This window comes from Bubalus bubalis, chromosome 14 (genome assembly GCF_019923935.1).
Source record: "Bubalus bubalis isolate 160015118507 breed Murrah chromosome 14, NDDB_SH_1, whole genome shotgun sequence".
Lineage (NCBI taxonomy): Eukaryota > Metazoa > Chordata > Mammalia > Artiodactyla > Bovidae > Bubalus > Bubalus bubalis.
In genome coordinates this window covers 55,995,626-56,013,387 of record NC_059170.1, presented here as the reverse complement: position 1 = coordinate 56,013,387, position 17,762 = coordinate 55,995,626, and the positions used below count along the sequence as shown (strand labels likewise).

At 38.4% G+C, this 17,762-nt stretch overlaps 1 protein-coding gene across 4 annotated transcripts in view; it reads left to right on the top strand.

The window, feature by feature from the left end:
- The window catches only part of OPTN (optineurin), a 41,108-nt gene extending 25,266 nt beyond the window's left edge, over positions 1-15,842 (top strand). For 3 of the 4 annotated variants that reach the window (XM_025264391.3, XM_025264390.3, XM_025264392.3), the window contains 8 exons: positions 353-455; positions 1,616-1,731; positions 2,882-3,031; positions 3,395-3,488; positions 4,283-4,441; positions 7,728-7,858; positions 11,045-11,127; positions 15,661-15,842. In XM_025264391.3, coding sequence (XP_025120176.1) covers positions 353-455; positions 1,616-1,731; positions 2,882-3,031; positions 3,395-3,488; positions 4,283-4,441; positions 7,728-7,858; positions 11,045-11,127; positions 15,661-15,785 — 961 coding nt within the window. In that variant the 3' untranslated portion in view covers positions 15,786-15,842. The remainder of the gene's footprint in view (positions 1-352; positions 456-1,615; positions 1,732-2,881; positions 3,032-3,394; positions 3,489-4,282; positions 4,442-7,727; positions 7,859-11,044; positions 11,128-15,660) is intronic. The other variant, XM_025264389.3, reaches the window with a different exon arrangement.
- The last annotated feature ends 1,920 nt before the right edge of the window (positions 15,843-17,762 follow it).

The following is a 17,762-nucleotide window of genomic DNA, read 5'->3' as shown; positions in this document are numbered from 1 at the left end:
CCTTATAAAGAGGCACCCACTCTCATGTAGCACACGTGCATACACACATAAAAATACAAATTAAAAAAACAGTTCTGTGCATTACAGTGATGTGGAAAAAGGCAGTGTTTTTCAGTGTTCAAGATAACAGTATACCCATCTTATACCTCCATGTGCATTCATCCCTTAAATCGGTTCCAGCCAGTATCTGGTAGAAAGCAAAACCACAGCTAATACAGTGCATATGAAAAGATTTTGAAAACGTTCATCCTTTATCCAAATTTTAGACAATGTTCTTTTTAATGTGTCTGCAATTGTTATTCCTCTGGAAGCCAAAGAAAAAGTAACTTTTCTATATTCTGTAATTTTTTAGAATTTCTGATTTTGAAAAGAAAGCCAAGGATCATTCTGAGACTGAGACCCAGACAGAGGAGCACACAGAACAAGAGAAAGAAGAGGAGAAAGACACCAAAACTGTGGGTACTCAGAGTCTAAGACTGTTACTACACTCTCAGTGGATGGAGGGTAGTGAGGGCACAGCAGCCAAGTCGTGTGCTGTGTGGCTTTAGAAATAGAGGAAAATTTGTCATGTTGAATATTTTCTATTTCTCTCCTGTTTCCTTGTCCTGATCTGAATTTCATTCACTATAAATTGCAGTGAGATGTATTCCTATCCCAGTGATTCTGGGGAATCACTCCTTTATCTCTTCTTGACTGATTTCCTCTCCAGAATTCCTCAGTGAACAGGCCCACAAATTGAGAAAGGAATTTTGTCCAATATATAATGAAATCATTTGAGGATATGATCCAGAAACTTCAGATAGAATTGAAGGGTCTTTGTTCTCTCCCACTACTCATTTGAATATAATAGTTTGAACAAGAAAGACATTTGTTTACATACATATTTATATACACTTGTGTGACAACTCAGAAACATGCCTTGTAACCTGCGAACCCAGTCCGAAGCTTAGAAAGGTGATGAGGGCAGGAAGTTGTAAGACCCACAGTAGCCCACAAGAAAGGCATTTACATGAAACACTCACTCTAGCTAACTTACTCAACAAGCCTGTATCAGATGCCTGCTGTATGCCACGCTCTGAGCTGAGTCCCCTACTTTCAAGAGAATGGAGAATATGTTAAAAACTGAGATGAAGAGACCAAAACTAATGAACAACTAATTATAAAGAAGTATTGAGACTTCCCTGGCACTGTAAAACTCATTGACAAAACTTCTAGAGCTGCCAGGAAGAAGCCAGTACAGTGAAAACAGCTGAGTAAACTAGAAACACACAACAGTCAGGGAATGTGGGCGTTGAGTTGCTAGCTGGGTAAAGTAGATTGTGCTTTGACAGCACCATGATCTGTGATCCCCTGAAGTGTGGTCAGGGTCCATTGTGATTATGATAAAGGCATTATCACAAGAGTATCCAATCGATCAGTTAATGCTCTACGAGGAAACAGAGTTGTATCCAAAGCTTTTTTTTTTTTTTTCCCATGCAAGATATTGGGGGCATTAAGTGCCAAAAGCTTAATCAGTTCACAGGCTTAGTTAGACGCCACTGGTTCACACTGTTTCCTCACAAAGAGGTTCATTTAAGTTCTAATAAGTGCATGTTTGGGATTTCCTGGATGACAGATTGGAAGTGAAGTGGAAACACTGAACCTTCAGGTGACAACCCTGTTTAAGGAGCTTCAGGAAGCTCACACGAAACTCAGTGAAGCTGAGCTAATGAAGAAGAGACTTCAAGAAAAGTAAGAATGAGAGATAATGTTTACCCCCCCTTCAAAAAGTGTACTGTTTAACAAAATATGTCAATATACAAAAACATCGTTTTGTTACTGTGTTACTACTGAGTAAAAGAAAAAGACACCTACTTGAAATATGAATTCAGAAAACACCAATGTTCCGGTTAATATATAACTATGAAGTCCTTGGGGGAATGGACCCAGGGGACTCTGATTCTGCTTTTCGGGGGCATTTTAAGCATATATGAGGACCTGGAAAAAAAAGTGAGCCAGACTTCCTGTGACTTATGTAAGCTGACAGCATTGATGTGAACAAACATAAAAGAAAACTACAAAGGGCAAGAAGAACCTGAATGAAGTTTAGGGGGAAAAAAAACTTGATTTTCTATCAGTTATAAAGGCTAATATCTAAATTGAGAGAATTTTGCATCTGCTTGTTTCTCTTGATGTAAGGAGTTGCCCCAAATTTAGAAAAGCTAAGTTGATGTTGCTCTCTTAGATTAATTGGCAAGCATATTTCCAGCACAATATACAAATGTATGTTTCTGTGGAGTTACACTGACCAAGGCTATACAGTATTACGGACAGCATAGCAGCTGATGCAAAGGACTTTGGATAAACAGACCCAGGTTGAAATACAGATTTACCCCTTATTTGTGGTATTACCTTGGACAAGTTATTTATTTAACCTCTCTGTGCCTCAGTTTTATCATTTGTAAACTGTGTGTCATAACTCAAACTTTGTATTAAGTAAGCTAATGTTTAACATGCTTTTTGCATTAATGCCTTACACACAGCAGCCATTGGCTCATTTTGCTCTTGTTACATTGAAATTCTCAGTCTGATCTTTAAAAGGACTTAAAGTACTTCCTTCTCTCCTACTGAATCTTTATCAGAAACCATATTTTTTGTACTTGACAGAGCCTATAAACTTCTATAAAAATCTGTATATTTTTATATTCAGTCATAACAGTTCAGAAATACTTCTAGTAAAAAAGCAGGAAGGATAAAATATTTAATTTTGTACTGTTAAATTTTTGAAGAATGTCATCATGAAATTCTTTGTATTTGCTACATAATCTGAGAATCTGTTTAAAAGCCACTGAGAAATGTGAAGGCGCATTGTTTGTCCTCATGAAATTTTGCTCTCTCTTAGATGTCAGGCCCTTGAAAGGAAAAATTCTGCAAGCCCATCAGAGCTGAATGAAAAACAAGAGCTGGTTTATAAAAACAAAAAGTTAGAGCTCCAAGTGGAAAGCATGCGATCAGAAATCAAAATGGAACAAGCTAAAACAGAAGATGAAAAGTGAGTGTGCCATGACTGGATGGCTACTTGCTGAAAGAAGATAGAAGAGCAGTTTTATGCGGTTGGAATCATTTGAGAATAAATTTATTTTTTGTCTTTTGTTTATTTGAAGGAGAATTAGTAGACTTTTCTGAAGAGATAAAATTTAAGTTTTATTTTAACAATTATGAAAATTATTTGTAGTCTATCTTGATTATTTGAAGAAAAATCATTTTCTTTGAGAGTAAGAATATGCTAGTAGGTGGTGGGATTATAAAGGTGGAAGAGATTTTGCTACTTGAGTGTTCAGAAGAAAGTTGGGAGGCAAGACTAAGTTTCGATGTATTTTCCCCAAGATTTCCTTTTTAATTTCTTTTTAAATAGGTCCAGATTAGGCACTCTACAGTTGACACACAACAGGCTTCTTCAAGAATACAATAATGCGCTGAAGACAATTGAGGAACTGAAAAGGAGAGAGGTACTCATAGAAAAAAAATTATTTTCATAGCCTAGTAGTGAATGGAACTATTGAATGTTTTATGTAAATATATGAGGTAGTTGTGTTACTCCTTAACTAAGTCTGGTTTCAAAGGTTTTTTTTTTTCCATTTATATCAGTAATTGATTTCTTGTGTCTAAGGGTTCATAACTCCTGCCACATATGTATAATGTGCCATGTAGTCAAAGATGGGGTGCACACCTTATGGTCATGGAGTAAGCTGTTAGCATTTCTAATGGTGGGTGAGTTTGCAGGAGAGCCGAGTATGGGCTTCTACATGAGTAATGGATGTATAGTAAGACTGCTGCTGGGAGCTCTCACAAGGCTAGCTTGCCTCTGTCAGTGAACTTGAGACCCTGGACTTCTTGGGCTGCAACTTAACTTAGTAATAATGTCCCCAGCATGGTGTGATAGTTTAAACACCATGGATAGATACGTCAGAATGAGAGATGAGTTAATTAACCAGATTGGGGGAACCTTTTCACAGTGTATATGTATATCAAATCATCACGTTTTACACTTCAAATATTTTACAATTTTGTCAGTTTTACCTCAGTAAAGTGGGAATAAGTAAAGACCAGGGGACCTTTGAATTAGAAGGGGTCTTTGACTTTATATTCTTAGAAATATACTTTGTTTTTCGTTTAATTTTCCTAGAATATGGTTCCTCTCTAAAGATCTCGTAAATTTTTAATTTAAGCCTTCATGTTACATTTTATTAAAATAAGTTGAATTATTTCAAAACCAAGTCCAGAATAAGCTTATCTTTTTCAGTCAGAAAAAGTGGATAAGGTGGTGCTGCAGGAACTGAGTGGAAAGCTGGAACTGGCAGAGAAGGCCCTGGCTTCCAAGCAGCTCCAAATGGATGGGATGAAGCAGACCATTGCCAAGCAGGAGAAGGACCTGGAGACCATGGCTGTCCTCAGGGCTCAGGTAGGCTTCGTTCCCAAGAGTGAGCTGAGGGAAGCCAACTTTGATTATATTCTCAAACAGGAAAGTGGTGGTGCTTAAGATATATTTTTTTGATTTAACACTATTTCTGCTAATATATTTTCAAAAAACCTTTTTACTGAAGTTTATCACATGTGGAAAGCATACCACACTTCTAAGTGTACTGCTCATTGAATTTATCCATTCTACAGTTGATGGACAGCTGGATCATTCCCAGCTTGGGGCTTGGTGTTTAATGTTGCCCTGACATTCTTACGCAAGTCTCTGTATTCATCTGTGCACTCATTTCTTTTGGGTACACACCTAGGAGCAAAACTGCTTGTTCCTAGAGTAGGCAGGTTACTCAGTGTTCACTGATTATGCCAAAGAGGTTTCCAGAGTGGATCTACCTACCAGTTTTCACTCCCGTCAGCAGAGAGTTCCTATTGCCCTACATCCACCTTGACCCATACTTGTATTATCAGGATTTTAATTTTTAACCATTCTGTTGGGTTTATAATGGTGTCTCATTTAATCTGCATTTCCCTGCTGGTTTGAAAGTGTACTTTTTGAAATGTTTACTGGACTTTTAAGGATCTCCTTTTGTGAAGTGCCTGATCAGGTCTTTGCCCAGTTTTCTTCTGGTTTGCTGGCTTTTTCTTAATTTTATAGGAGTTCTTTATATATTCCAGATATAAGCCCTTGCCAGTGCTTTTTGCAGATTTCTTCACTCTGTGATTTGCCTTTCCACTCATGAGCATGTCTTTTGATGAACAGAATTCTTAATTTTAACGTAATCTAGTTTATCAGTCTTTTCATTTGATTATAGTACTTCTGTGTCCTGTTTTAAAAGCTTTCGTTACCTCGAGGCTATGAATATATTCTCCTGTGTTGACTTCTAAAAGATTTATGGTTTTGTCTTTTACATTAAGATACAAAAATATCTGAAGTTAGCTTTTCTATATGCAGTGAAGTAAGGGTAAAGATTCATATTTTTTTTTCCTACATGAATATCCATTTGGCACCATTTATTTAAAAGGTCATCTTTTCTTAAGGACTCTGTTGCCCTCTCTGTCACATATTATGTCAGTGTACCCACAGGTCTATTTCTGGATTCTACACTGTTCCATTGGGCTGTTTGTACATTGTTGGTCTGGTACATACTGTCTCATTATAAATAATCAAATGTTTTGATGTTGGTAGAGTTAGTCTTCCTACCACCTCATTGCTTGTGTAATTAAAACCGGGATCATGCCATACATATTGTACTACTTTTTCATTCCTGACCTATCTTGGATATCTCTCCATGTTATTATTCACAGCCATATGTACTTTTTAAAACAGTTGTATGGTGTCCAAAATGTGCATTACCCTGATATATTTAACCAGCCCTCTATTAATGGACATGTAGCTTGTACCAATATTTTTGCTTTCTATCAACAATGCTGAACTGAACATTCTGGTATGTATATCTTTGTGCATTTGTGGAATCTCTAGTAAGATATGGAAATGGAATGGTTGGGTTATTGGGTTAGATTGTTTTTAAGTTAAATAACTATTTCTAAGTTGTCTTCCAGAAGTGCATAATCAAAATTTTTTGCTCACCAAAAGTAGCTGAAAGCCCCTATTTCCCTACATCCTTGCATTACTCTTTTAAACATTTGCCAAACTGATAAACAGATTATTTTCAATGTAACAATACCAGAAGTTTACTATTCCCTATATACATACTCATTACCTGCTGCCCATAGTGGCATAGAAGTGGTTGAATGGACTTACAGCTTTAGTTTTATTTCTATAGGACTAGAATTTCAACCTGAGCTCTTTTACTTATTTTCTTTGATTGTTTGATTGGGCCTAATACTGTAGTTATAGGCTTCCCTGGTAGCGCAGCTGGTAAAGAATCCACCTGCAATGCAAGAGACCCTGGTTCAATTCCTGGGTTGGGAAGATCCGCTGGAGAAGGGATGGGCTACCCACTCCAGTATTCTGGAGTTTCCCTAGTGTCTTACCTGATAAAGAATATACTTGCGATGTGGGAGACCTGGGTTCAATCCCTGGGTTGGGATGATCCCTTGGAAAAGGGAAGGGCTATCCTACCCTTTCCCAGTATTCTGGCCTTGAGAATTCCATGGCATATATAGTCCACAGGGTCGCAAACAGTCAGACATGACTGGCAACTTTCACTTTTTACAGCTTTGGTTTTATTTCTTCAGGAATAGAATTTCAACTTGAGCTTTTTCAGATATTTCCTTTGATTGGGCCTGACAAATGTTTTGATGTCTGGTAGAGTTAGTCTTTGAGCGACTTCACTTTTACTTTTCACTTTCATGCATTGGAGAAGGAAATGGCAACCCACTCCATTGTTCTTGCTTGGAGAATCCCAGGGACGGGGAGCCTGGTGGGCTGCCATCTATGGGGTCGCACAGAGTCGGACACAACTGAAGCAACTTAGCAGCAGCAGCAGCAGAATTAGTCTTCCTACCACCTCATTGCTTATGTAATTAAAAGCAATGTTGGGGATATAGAGTTGGACAAAACAAAGGCCTAGTTTTTACTGGCTCAAACTTAATGACTTGATGGAAATGAGATTCTAACACAGATTTATGTCTGACTCAAAAAAAGCCCATGATCTACCAATGAAAACTATAAAATGTTAGATCAGTCCCAAATGGTAGGAAGTCCCTTAAAATGATCTGTTTCATACTTTTTCTGGCAACTAAAATTGTGATTAGAATATTTAAATTTTTATTAACTTTTTAAAATAATGGATAAAAAATATATCCTAGAACCACTAAATCTGAAAAGGAAAACCTAATTGAAAATATAGAAAGTTAAAAATTGGTATTAAAATAATGCTCAGTTCACTATGAAGGCATTCATTTTTACTTTATAATTTTATAACAGTGAAGAAATTACATATTATAGCATAATATTTATTTATTTAGAGGTAACAGATTATTCTCCTAATGAAGCAGCTAAAGCAACAAGCTTTTATTATCTCAGTTGCTACGGATCTGGAATCCGGGAGCAGCTTAGCTGGGTGATTCTGACTCAGGGTCTCTCATGAGGCTATACCCAGGATGGACTTGAAGATCTGTTTTCAGGATGGCTCACTCACATGGTCATGGTCATTACACTGGTTTCTAGCAGGAGCATGTACCTGTTATTAATATTTGTAAGACGCGTCACAGGATGTAGCACAGCCTCTTCTACTTATCAGCAGTTAGGCTGTAGAGAATCCACATTTGTCTGGGTAGTAACTTCTCTTTTTTTTTCCCTCTAACAGATGGAGGTTTATTGTTCTGATTTTCATGCTGAAAGAGCAGCAAGAGAGAAGATTCATGAAGAAAAGGAGCAGCTGGCATTGCAGCTGGCAGTTCTACTGAAAGAAAACAATGCTTTTGAAGATGGAGGCAGGTAAATGAGGGAAAGACTTGGAGCACAGATTACCCAGGTTGTGGGAGAGGGACCCACAGTATTTTAGCTGTTTGAGCTACAAGACTCGCTTTGAGTACACCTGGCCTGATGGTATTCCTGACACTTGGTTTACTTTAAAAGGCTTGGCAGTATCTTGTGGGAACCTGATTGAGTTTCTGCTTCTAGATAAATTGTAAAAACATAATAATCTGGGTTCCAGTCATATCCTGTCATTGTCATGGATGAAATATTCCTGATACTTTAAGTAATTCTGTAATATGTTTTACAAGAAAATACTGCTAAAATTACTTCTATCTTTAAAAATTTCCTTTGAGAACAAAATATAGAGGAGTAAGAAACAGAAAAATACAGAGAATAAAATAACACACACCAAAGTGTGTATGTTAGTTGCTCAGTCATGTTTGACTCTTTGCAACCCCATGGACTATAGCCCACCAGGCTCCTCTGTTGATGGAATTCTCCAGACAGGAATACTGGAGTGGGTTGCCATTTCCTTAGGCAAGGTCCCCTGAGGGGATCTTCCTGACCCAGGGATCGAACTCAGGTCTCCTGCATTGCAGGTAGATTCTTTTTTTTTTTTCAGTTTTATTTATTTATTTTACTTTACAATAGTTTATTGGTTTTGCCATACATTGACATGAATCTGCCATGGGTGTACATGTGTTCCCCATCCTGAACCCCCCTCCCACATCCCTCCCCATCCCATCCCTCTGGGTCATCCCAGTGCACCAGCCCCGAGCGCCCTGTATCATGCATTGAACCTGGACTGGTGATTCGTTCCACATGTGATAATTTACATGTTTCAGTGCCATTCTCCCATATCATCCTGCCCTCAGCCTCTCCCACAGAGTCCAAAAGACTGTTCTATACATCTGTGTCTCTTTTGCTGTCTCGCATACAGGGTTATCGTTACCATCTTTCTAAATTCCATATACATGCATTAGTATACTGTATTGGTGTTTTTCTTTCTGGCTTACTTCACTCTGTATAATAGGCTCCAGTTTCATCCACCTCATTAGAACTGATTCAAATGTATTCTTTTTAATGGCTGAGTAATACTCCATTGTGTATATGTACCACAGCTTTCTTATCCATTCATCTGCTGATGGACATCTAGGTTGCTTCCATGTCCTGGCTATTATAAACAGTGCTGCGATGAACATTGGGGTACTTTTGTCTCTTTCAGTTCTGGTTTCCTCAGTGTGTATCCCCAGCAGTGGGATTGCTGGGTCATATGGCAGTTCTATTTCCAGTATTTTAAGGTATCTCCACACTGTGGCTGTACTAGTTTGCATTCCCACCAACAGTGTAAGAGGGTTCCCCTTTCTCCACACCCTCTCCAGCATTTATTGCTTGTAGATTTTTGGATAGCAGCCATTCTGACTGGCATGAAATGGTACCTCATTGTGGTTTTGATTTACATTTCTCTGATAATGAGTGATGTCAAGCATCTTTTCATATGTTTGTTAGCCATCTGTATGTCCTCTTTGGAGAAATGTCTGTTTAGTTCTTTGGCCCACTTTTTGATTGGGTCATTTATTCTTCTGGAATTGAGCTGCAGGAGTTGCTTGTATATTTTTGAGATTAATTCTTTGTCCGTTGCTTCATTTGCTATTATTTTCTCCCATTCTGAAGGCTGTCTTTTCACCTTGCTTATAGTTTCCTTTGTTGTGCAGAAGCTTTTAAGTTTAATTAGGTCCCATTTGTTTATTTTTGCTTTTATTTCCAATATTCTGGGAGGTGGGTCATAGAGGATCCTCCTGTGGTTTATGTCAGAGAGTGTTTTGCCTATGTTCTCTTCTAGGAGTTTTATAGTTTCTGGTCTTACGTTTAAATCTTTAATCCATTTTGAGTTTATTTTTGTGTATGGTGTTAGAAAGTTTTCTAGTTTCATTCTTTTGCAAGTGGTTGACCAGTTTTCCCAGCACCAAATGTTAAAGAGATTGTCTTTTCTCTATTGTATATTCTTGCCTCCTTTGTGAAAGATAAGGTGTCCATAGATGCGTGGATTTATCTCTGGGCTTTCTATTTTGTTCCATTGATTTATATTTCTGTCTTCGTGCCAGTACCATACTGTCTTGATGACTGTGGCTTTGTAGTAGAGACTGAAGTCAGGCAGGTTGATTCCTCCAGTTCCATTCTTCTTTCTCAAGATCGCTTTGGCTATTCGAGGTTTTTTGTATTTCCATACAAATTGTGAAATTATTTGTTCTAGCTCTGTGAAGAATACTGTTGGTAGCTTGATAGAGATTGCATTGAATCTATAGATTGCTTTGGGTAGTATACTCATTTTCACTATATTGATTCTTCCAATCCATGAACATAGCAGGTGGATTCTTTACCATTTGAGCCACCAGGGAAGGCAATATGTACCCATCGAGGATTGACAGTTACTAATATTTCTTTTATTTGCTTAAAATATATTTTATAAAAAGAAGAAAAAGAACTGTAGATGAAGTTGCAGTCTCCTTTCTCCCTACCCCTCAGTATAATCCTCTCTCCCTCTCCCACAGTGCTTGGAACTTGTGTGTAGCATCTCCAGCTGTTTTGTATTTTTGTGTATATACACACCTATATAATATCTTAAAACAAGGTAACATTAATTTCTTAGAACAAGGTGCATAGGTTACAAAATTGTCACTAAAGGTATTATTCTACAACTTGTTTTATATAGATAACTTATTTTGAACTATATATATATATATATATATAAAAATCTGTGTGTATATGCAGATTTAATTCATTGTTTGCTCTGTTGTGTCCTGCTTTAGAAATATGCCACTTTTTTTCAGCCTATTTTCCATTGATTGACATTCTGTTTATTTCCTGATTTTTTAAAAATCATATTTACTACATTGTGTCCTAGTGCCAGAGAAGGCAATGGCAACCCACTCCAGTGTTCTTGCCAGGAGAATCCCAGGGACGGGGAAGCCTGGTGGGCTGCCGTCTATGGGGTCGCACAGAGTCGGACACAACTGAAGCGACTTAGCAGCAGCAGCAGCAGTCCTAGTGCCAGTGATATTTAAAACTCAAATTACTCATAAGTTCTGGTTTCTATGAACCTTGGCTTTGTAGTTTACCTCTTTTTTCTCACACTTCTGTTGAATGCCTGCTTAATGTTGTCATATTTCAAGGTTTCACAGGTAACGTTGCTTTTTATCCCAGCAGGCAGACCTTGATGGAAATGCAGAGCCGTCACGGGGCAAGAGCAAGTGACGCTGACCAGCAGGCTTATCTCGTTCAAAGAGGTGAGTCACGTGTGATACCAAGTTGTAGAGGTTCCATGGGTTTGCTATCCTGTGAAGAAGTTGCTTGAAGGAAAATTTCACTACATTTTATATACACTAAAATCTCACTACATTCTATATATTCCAGGTCAAGTTACCAAAAATACAGCAAAAATCAGTCTTATTTCCAGAGTACCCCAAACTCCATCCATTCCCTCCTGAATCCAGACCAGACTCTTCACATTGGCAGTTAACACTTGGCATAGCCAAAATTCTGAGCCTTCTCTCACTGTGTTCCCCTATGGATATTAGCCAACAGAATCACTCCCTGTTCCTTGAACTTGTCCTGAACTTATACACCTATGTGCACTTGCTTATGTGGTATCCTTCATATAGAGGCCCTTCCTTATTCATCTCTCTCTTCCTACAGTCTCTTTCCAGTGAACTCTTACCCCATCTTTAAAGTGAAAGTGAAAGTGAAGTCACTTAGTCATGTCCGACTCTTTGCGACCCCATGGGCTGTAGCCTACCAGGTTCCTCCATCCATGGGATTTTCCAGGCAAGAATATCCCATCTTTAAAACCCATCTCAAATACCATCCCCATGAATCCCATAGAATGTGACCTTTCCCTCCTGAATTTCCAAAGTACTTTATTTCTGTTCCAGTACTTATCTGCTATTTTATAGTTACTTATGTGATCTAAATATGCATGTAAGTACTCTATTAAATAAGCTCCTACAGAGCTGATATCCTCACCCAATACCTGGTGTTATACACATAGTAAGGTTACCATTTATTGAGAGTTTACTATGTGCTGGTGCTATGCTGATCCCTTCATACAAATTACTTCATCTGATCCTCACAAAATTCCATCAGGTATATTGTATCACCATCTTCCAGAAGACAAGGTTCAATAACCCAGGATCACAAGGCTTCTAAGGGGAAGAACTGAACATGGAGCCCAAGGTTATCTTTACTCTTTGCCACTACACAGTACTGCATGTAATAAGCCTGTCACTATGTTCTATATCCAGATTTTAATTCCCTGAGTGAAATTGATCATAATACTTATACAAAATATAGTGCTGTGTTTATTACATGGTTTTAATACTCCAGGAATAACGTTCTGTCGTTTATAGTAAATTATGTCACTGAAAGGGAAGTATTATCCTTGAGTCTAGATAGGAAAAAACTTAATAGTCAAAGGATCAAAGACTGACATAGCTAGATGAAAGGTTAATAGCAATGCCACTAAGAAGAATCAGATGTTATCTGATTTGATTACATGTTATAAAAAAAAAAAAGATGTTATCTAAATTTTACATAAAACTGATTCTTAATTTTTTTAATGCTAGATCAGTCTGAATCCCTTCCACATACCAACTGACTATTGAAAAGGAACTATCAGTGTTGTTATCAACAGCAAGGAAGCAATATAGTATGTATGCTGCTGCTAAGTCGCTTCAGTCGTGTCCAGCTCTTAGCGACCCCATGGACTGCAGCCCACCAGGCTCCTCCGTCCATGAGATTTTCCAGGCAAGAGTACTGGAGTGGGGTGCCATTTCCTTCTCCAATGCATAAAAGTGAAAGTGAAGTCGCTCAGTCGTGTCCGACTCTTAGCGACCCCATGGACTGCGGCCTACCAGACTCCTCCGTCCATGGGATTTTCCAGGCAAGAGTACTGGAGTGGGGTGCCATTATAGTTAATTGTTAAATTACAGCAAATTTTTCTGAGCATCCCTTCTACCACCTGTCTCTGCCAACATGCCGCTGCCAAAGTCCTTTTACGTGAAAAAATAGATTAAAGTAAATATTAGAGGTAGAGATTCAGGTTAAAAATACACATAAAAAAAAAAATTCCAAAAAGGTGTATTCATGGGGCATATGCAGAAGGAGCACAGTGCATGCTAAGTCACTTCAGTTGTGTCCCACTGTTTGCGACCCTAAGGACTGTAGCCCGCCAGGCTCCTCAATCCATGGGATATTCCAGGCAAGAATACTGGAGTGGGTTGCCATCTCCTCCTCCAGGGGATCTTCCCAGCCCAAGGATTGAACCCACGTTGGCAGGCAGGTTCTTTACCACTAGCACCACCTGGTGGTGGGGGGGGGTGGTGCAGGGGGGTACCCAGAAGGAGCACAGGGACTGGTCTAAATTTTAGCCTTAGGCATTTTTTAGGATCAGAAGAGAAAGCTGCGTCTGCCCACTAGTGCACTGCCAGGCCTTTTCTCTAACCTGAATTTAAATATCCTAGGAATACCCATATATCTATAAGTGCCTCCAAGATTGTCTTGGTTCAAAAAAAGGACAGTTCTTACACCTAGATTTCTCGGGAAAATTTTTCTTTCTCATAACTATATAAGGCAAATATCTATTTACACTTAGGGGGAAAAAAAAAAACTGACCAAACACTCTTGATGTCTATTTATAATCTAAAACTCGCCACAAAATACAAATGTATTCATAATTATCCTAATAAGTTTTTGGTCATATAAGTAACAATATTCCAAACAGAGATTGTCCTAAAATTTTTGGTTTGTTTCCTAACATAGCAGCCTTAAACAGTATAACTCCTCTCAGTGTTATTTCATCATGGTTGTCCTCTGCAGCCATGTAAGTGTCTTCTCTGGCCTAGGGCACTTGGCTGAGCATGAGGGAACAGGCGAGCATAAAGCACGGTCAGATCCGTGAAAGCCTGTGGTCTAGTTAGACAGGATATGCATGTAACAAGATGAATTCATAATATAACAAGTAAGGGACAGAAATAATAGTGCTGGAGATAAGAGGAAAGGATGACTGACACCAAAGGGCCAGGAGGCTTGAGAAAGGCCTTGGAAAGATGTGACTGTAAGCTTCACCTGGAAGCCATAACTTCTGTATGAGAATAAAAGAGCAAAGGCAGAAATGAGTGTGGTGTGTAAATAAGGAAAACTGACTAAGTTTATTTTACAGTGAAGAGCCAGGAGGTGGAGGGAACCATTAGCTGAGGGATAACAACAGCCCACCCAAGTCTGCATCTTGAAACCTAGACAGGGTTTCAGGATAAAAAGAAAGGTGCCAACGGATGCCATAAAGTTTAAAGGGATGAATAACAGTCCCTGATAAGTGGCTAGTTGTCATCTAGAGCAGATTTTGACAAACTGCAGCCTACAGGCCAAAATTGGTCTGTCAGCTGTTTGACTAAGTAAAGTTTTATTGCAACATAGTCATACTCTCTTGTTGACATACTGTCTGGCTACTTTCTTGCAACAATGGCAGAGTTGAGTAGTTATGCCAGAAATTTATGACCTGTAAAGCCTGGAATACTTATTATCCGGCCCTTTACAGGAAAAGTTTACTGCCCCTGATCTAAAACAATGAGACCATTAGCAAGCCCACTGCTCCAGAAATCATGCCTTGTGATCAGTATTTCTATTCAAAGTTGCTTCTAAAGTTTGCTGGACACCAACTATCCATAATAGTCTCCCGTGTTATTCAATTCAAATAATACGCTCAGAAGTAGATAATGTTAAACGTTACCTCCACTATCATCTTCAAAAACAAACATTTGGGGGGACCTGAACAAGTCTAGAGACCTGGGCGGAGATGCTAAAAAGCTAAAAATGGTTTGCATCAGTGCAGCAAGGTCAGATCCAAGAGGTGTCCTGGGAGCCAGAAATCATTTCCTGCATGGAGTATGGTTCGCACATGTGGGACCTGCCAACAGTCAAGGCTTGTTTAAAGCATTCTTTTTTTATATATTTATTTATTTTTAATTGTTGATGTTTGTTTTACAATATTATTTTGATTTCTGTCATACATCAAGCATTCTTTGATTTAGACCTGAACCTCAGTCCAACTCCAAAATTGAGGGAAATGACAGGACTCTTTCTTCAGTCCCTTCTCACTTCCTTTGCCTGGATAACTCTTCATTCTTAAAACTCCTCTCACATGTGGAATTGATCTCATCAGGGGAGCCTGTCTGCATCAAGCAGTCTGAGCCCTTCTCTGCCCTCCCAGGAAACCAACCATGGCGCTTCTCGCACACCCCACACCTGTCACTCACTTTTCTTGCCTGATGTCCCCATCATGTCTGTATCTCTCTGGCCCAGCCCCAGGTGCTCAAACACAACTGCTGAATGACCCTAATTGTTGTCTCCGCTTCTGAGAAGGTACCTGCTGTTCCCGGATCCCTCTCAGTGTTCTGCTCGCAGTCTTCTCCACATTCTCTCCTTCCCTTTCGCTTACATCCTCATCTCTTTTCTTCCCTCAAATATCCTAGTTTTCACTAGAACATGTATTGTCCTGTACCTGGAACTGAAACCACATGTTTTCATATACCTAGAACCTGGAACACAGGCTAAATGCTAATATCACAGGGAAGCGGGCACTGCTTCTGGAGATTTTTTTTCTGTGTGTATAGATTACTTCAGTTAAAGACTGAAAACCTGTGTTCCTTTCCCATGAGGTATTGATTACAAAGTTTACCTGAACATTAAAATTAACCATCTGTTATTAAAAACTGCTTGACCTATGGAAGGAATGGATTAACATTTCATTTAATGCTTCTTCCCAGGAGCCGAGGATAGAAACTGGCTGCAGCAGCAACAAAATATTCCAATTCATTCTTGCCCCAAATGTGGAGAAGTTCTGCCTGACATAGATACACTACTGATTCATGTTACGGACTGTATCATTTAAGTGTTGACCTTTTACCTCCCCCAAGCTGTTGGTAAATCTCATTTTTTTTTCCTCCAAGAGTTGTACTTTTGTGTCATTTGTTTCATGCAACTATTTTGGCTCATTATTTTTATTTTAGGAGAAAGAAAAATCATGTTCTATAAAGGACATTTTGGGGCACATTTCCTTAATTCGCAAAATAGAATCTTTAGCGTACCACTCTTCTGATAATAGGCTCATTGTTTTTAATATTTAGTTGATGTGAGCACTGAACTGTTCATGCAGGTAATAAGCGTGTGACATCGTGGATGGAGTAAAGGCGGTAGTAAGATGGAAGACGCCTCACTGATTAGAACCTTCTAAGGAGGCAGGAAAAATGACGTGGTCACAGATTTAATCGAGAAAAGTGTTTTTGAAGTATTTTTAAATAAATTATATTGTTATCTTTCTTTATCCATTTAAGACAGATCTGTTTGGGGTTGTGTATATATCTTACAGTTTTATTTCAAGCACAGCACCAAAGTTATGATGTGGCTCTTTTCAGATGAGCCCTGTGAGCTTTGATCATCAGGACAAGTGAAAAACTACTGGTCTACACAAAGCAGATACAGTAGGTTCACTGGATTTCATGTAACCATCCACAGTGTAAAGTCCCCTTTTCCTTCCCTTGTGATGCAGGTACATGTTATCTACTATAGAGTAGATAGTTTATGAATTTCTAAAAAGAATGGCTATCAATTTTCTTCCTGGACCAGGCTCTATATTCATATTCACAAAAATAGTTACCACAAAATTTTGCTTATGAGTCTTACACATTGTTCATATATGGTTAGCTAATTTCACAGGATGTGTTTTCTGTATTCAGCTTCACATAAATTTAATACTTATTCAGATCTGTCTTGTTAATTCCATGAATATAAGCAAAATCTCTTTATTAGAGACCAGTAAGTGTTGTTTGAATTAGAAATTGTTCTTTCTAGGAAGATGGAAAGATAGGGCTTTGCCATACTTTATAAATATAGTTTACCAAGATGAGCTAATATTGGGCCATGCTTAGAAGTTATTAATGTCCTTATGTATCTATATACTAAAAAATTTAAGAGAAAAGTTTAAAATCTCCTCTGTTTGGCTTTGTCCTAAGACTTTCTCCTAGACAAACCTGACTTGTGTGTGTGTGTATATGTGTGTGTATATATATATATATATATTTTTTTTTTTTTTAAACAGGAATTAAAACAGGTAATTACAGCTTCATTACAATAGAACACATTGCACAAATTCAATAGTAATTTAGAGTCCCCTACCTGACCCCAGGGAGAATGTTTGTTTAAGACATTTCTAAAATAACTATTAAAATTTTAATTTCTTATTTATAGTTTCTAGTTTAAAATTTTTTTCCTTATTATTTTATATTGGAGTAGATAAATTTCTATAGTATCCTAAATAGAAAACAAACCAAATGGTTCCACCCTTAAGTTACTGGCAATACCCTTTTGCTTTGTTCAAGTAAAAATATTAATCTGATCCCAATGGGAAGTAACAGTGTGAATGTGCTTATTAAATCTGGCATCAAATTGTTCCCTTGGTAATTAGGACTGCAGGTGAAGGCAAGTTCATATGGTGAAGTTAAATTAAGGCTATTGTTTGGGGGGACTCAAACAGTTGGTAAACAACTTGTAAAATCTGCACATGTCTTGTTCCATTAATTTCATCTTCAAAGGTCTTGTTCTAGGTTACCATATACCTCATTGGAAGTTTAGCCATGCTGTAGCCTTGTGTGGCTTAATGGGAATAATAGAAAGATGGGAACTATGAAGAAATATGAATCAGACCAGATCAGATCAGTCGCTCAGTTGTGTCTGACTCTTTGCGACCCCATGAATCGCAGCACGCCAGGCCTCCCTGTCCATCACCAACTCCTGGAGTTCACCCAGATCCACGTCCATCGAGTCAGTGATGCCATCCAGCCATCTCATCCTCTGTCGTCCCCTTCTCCTC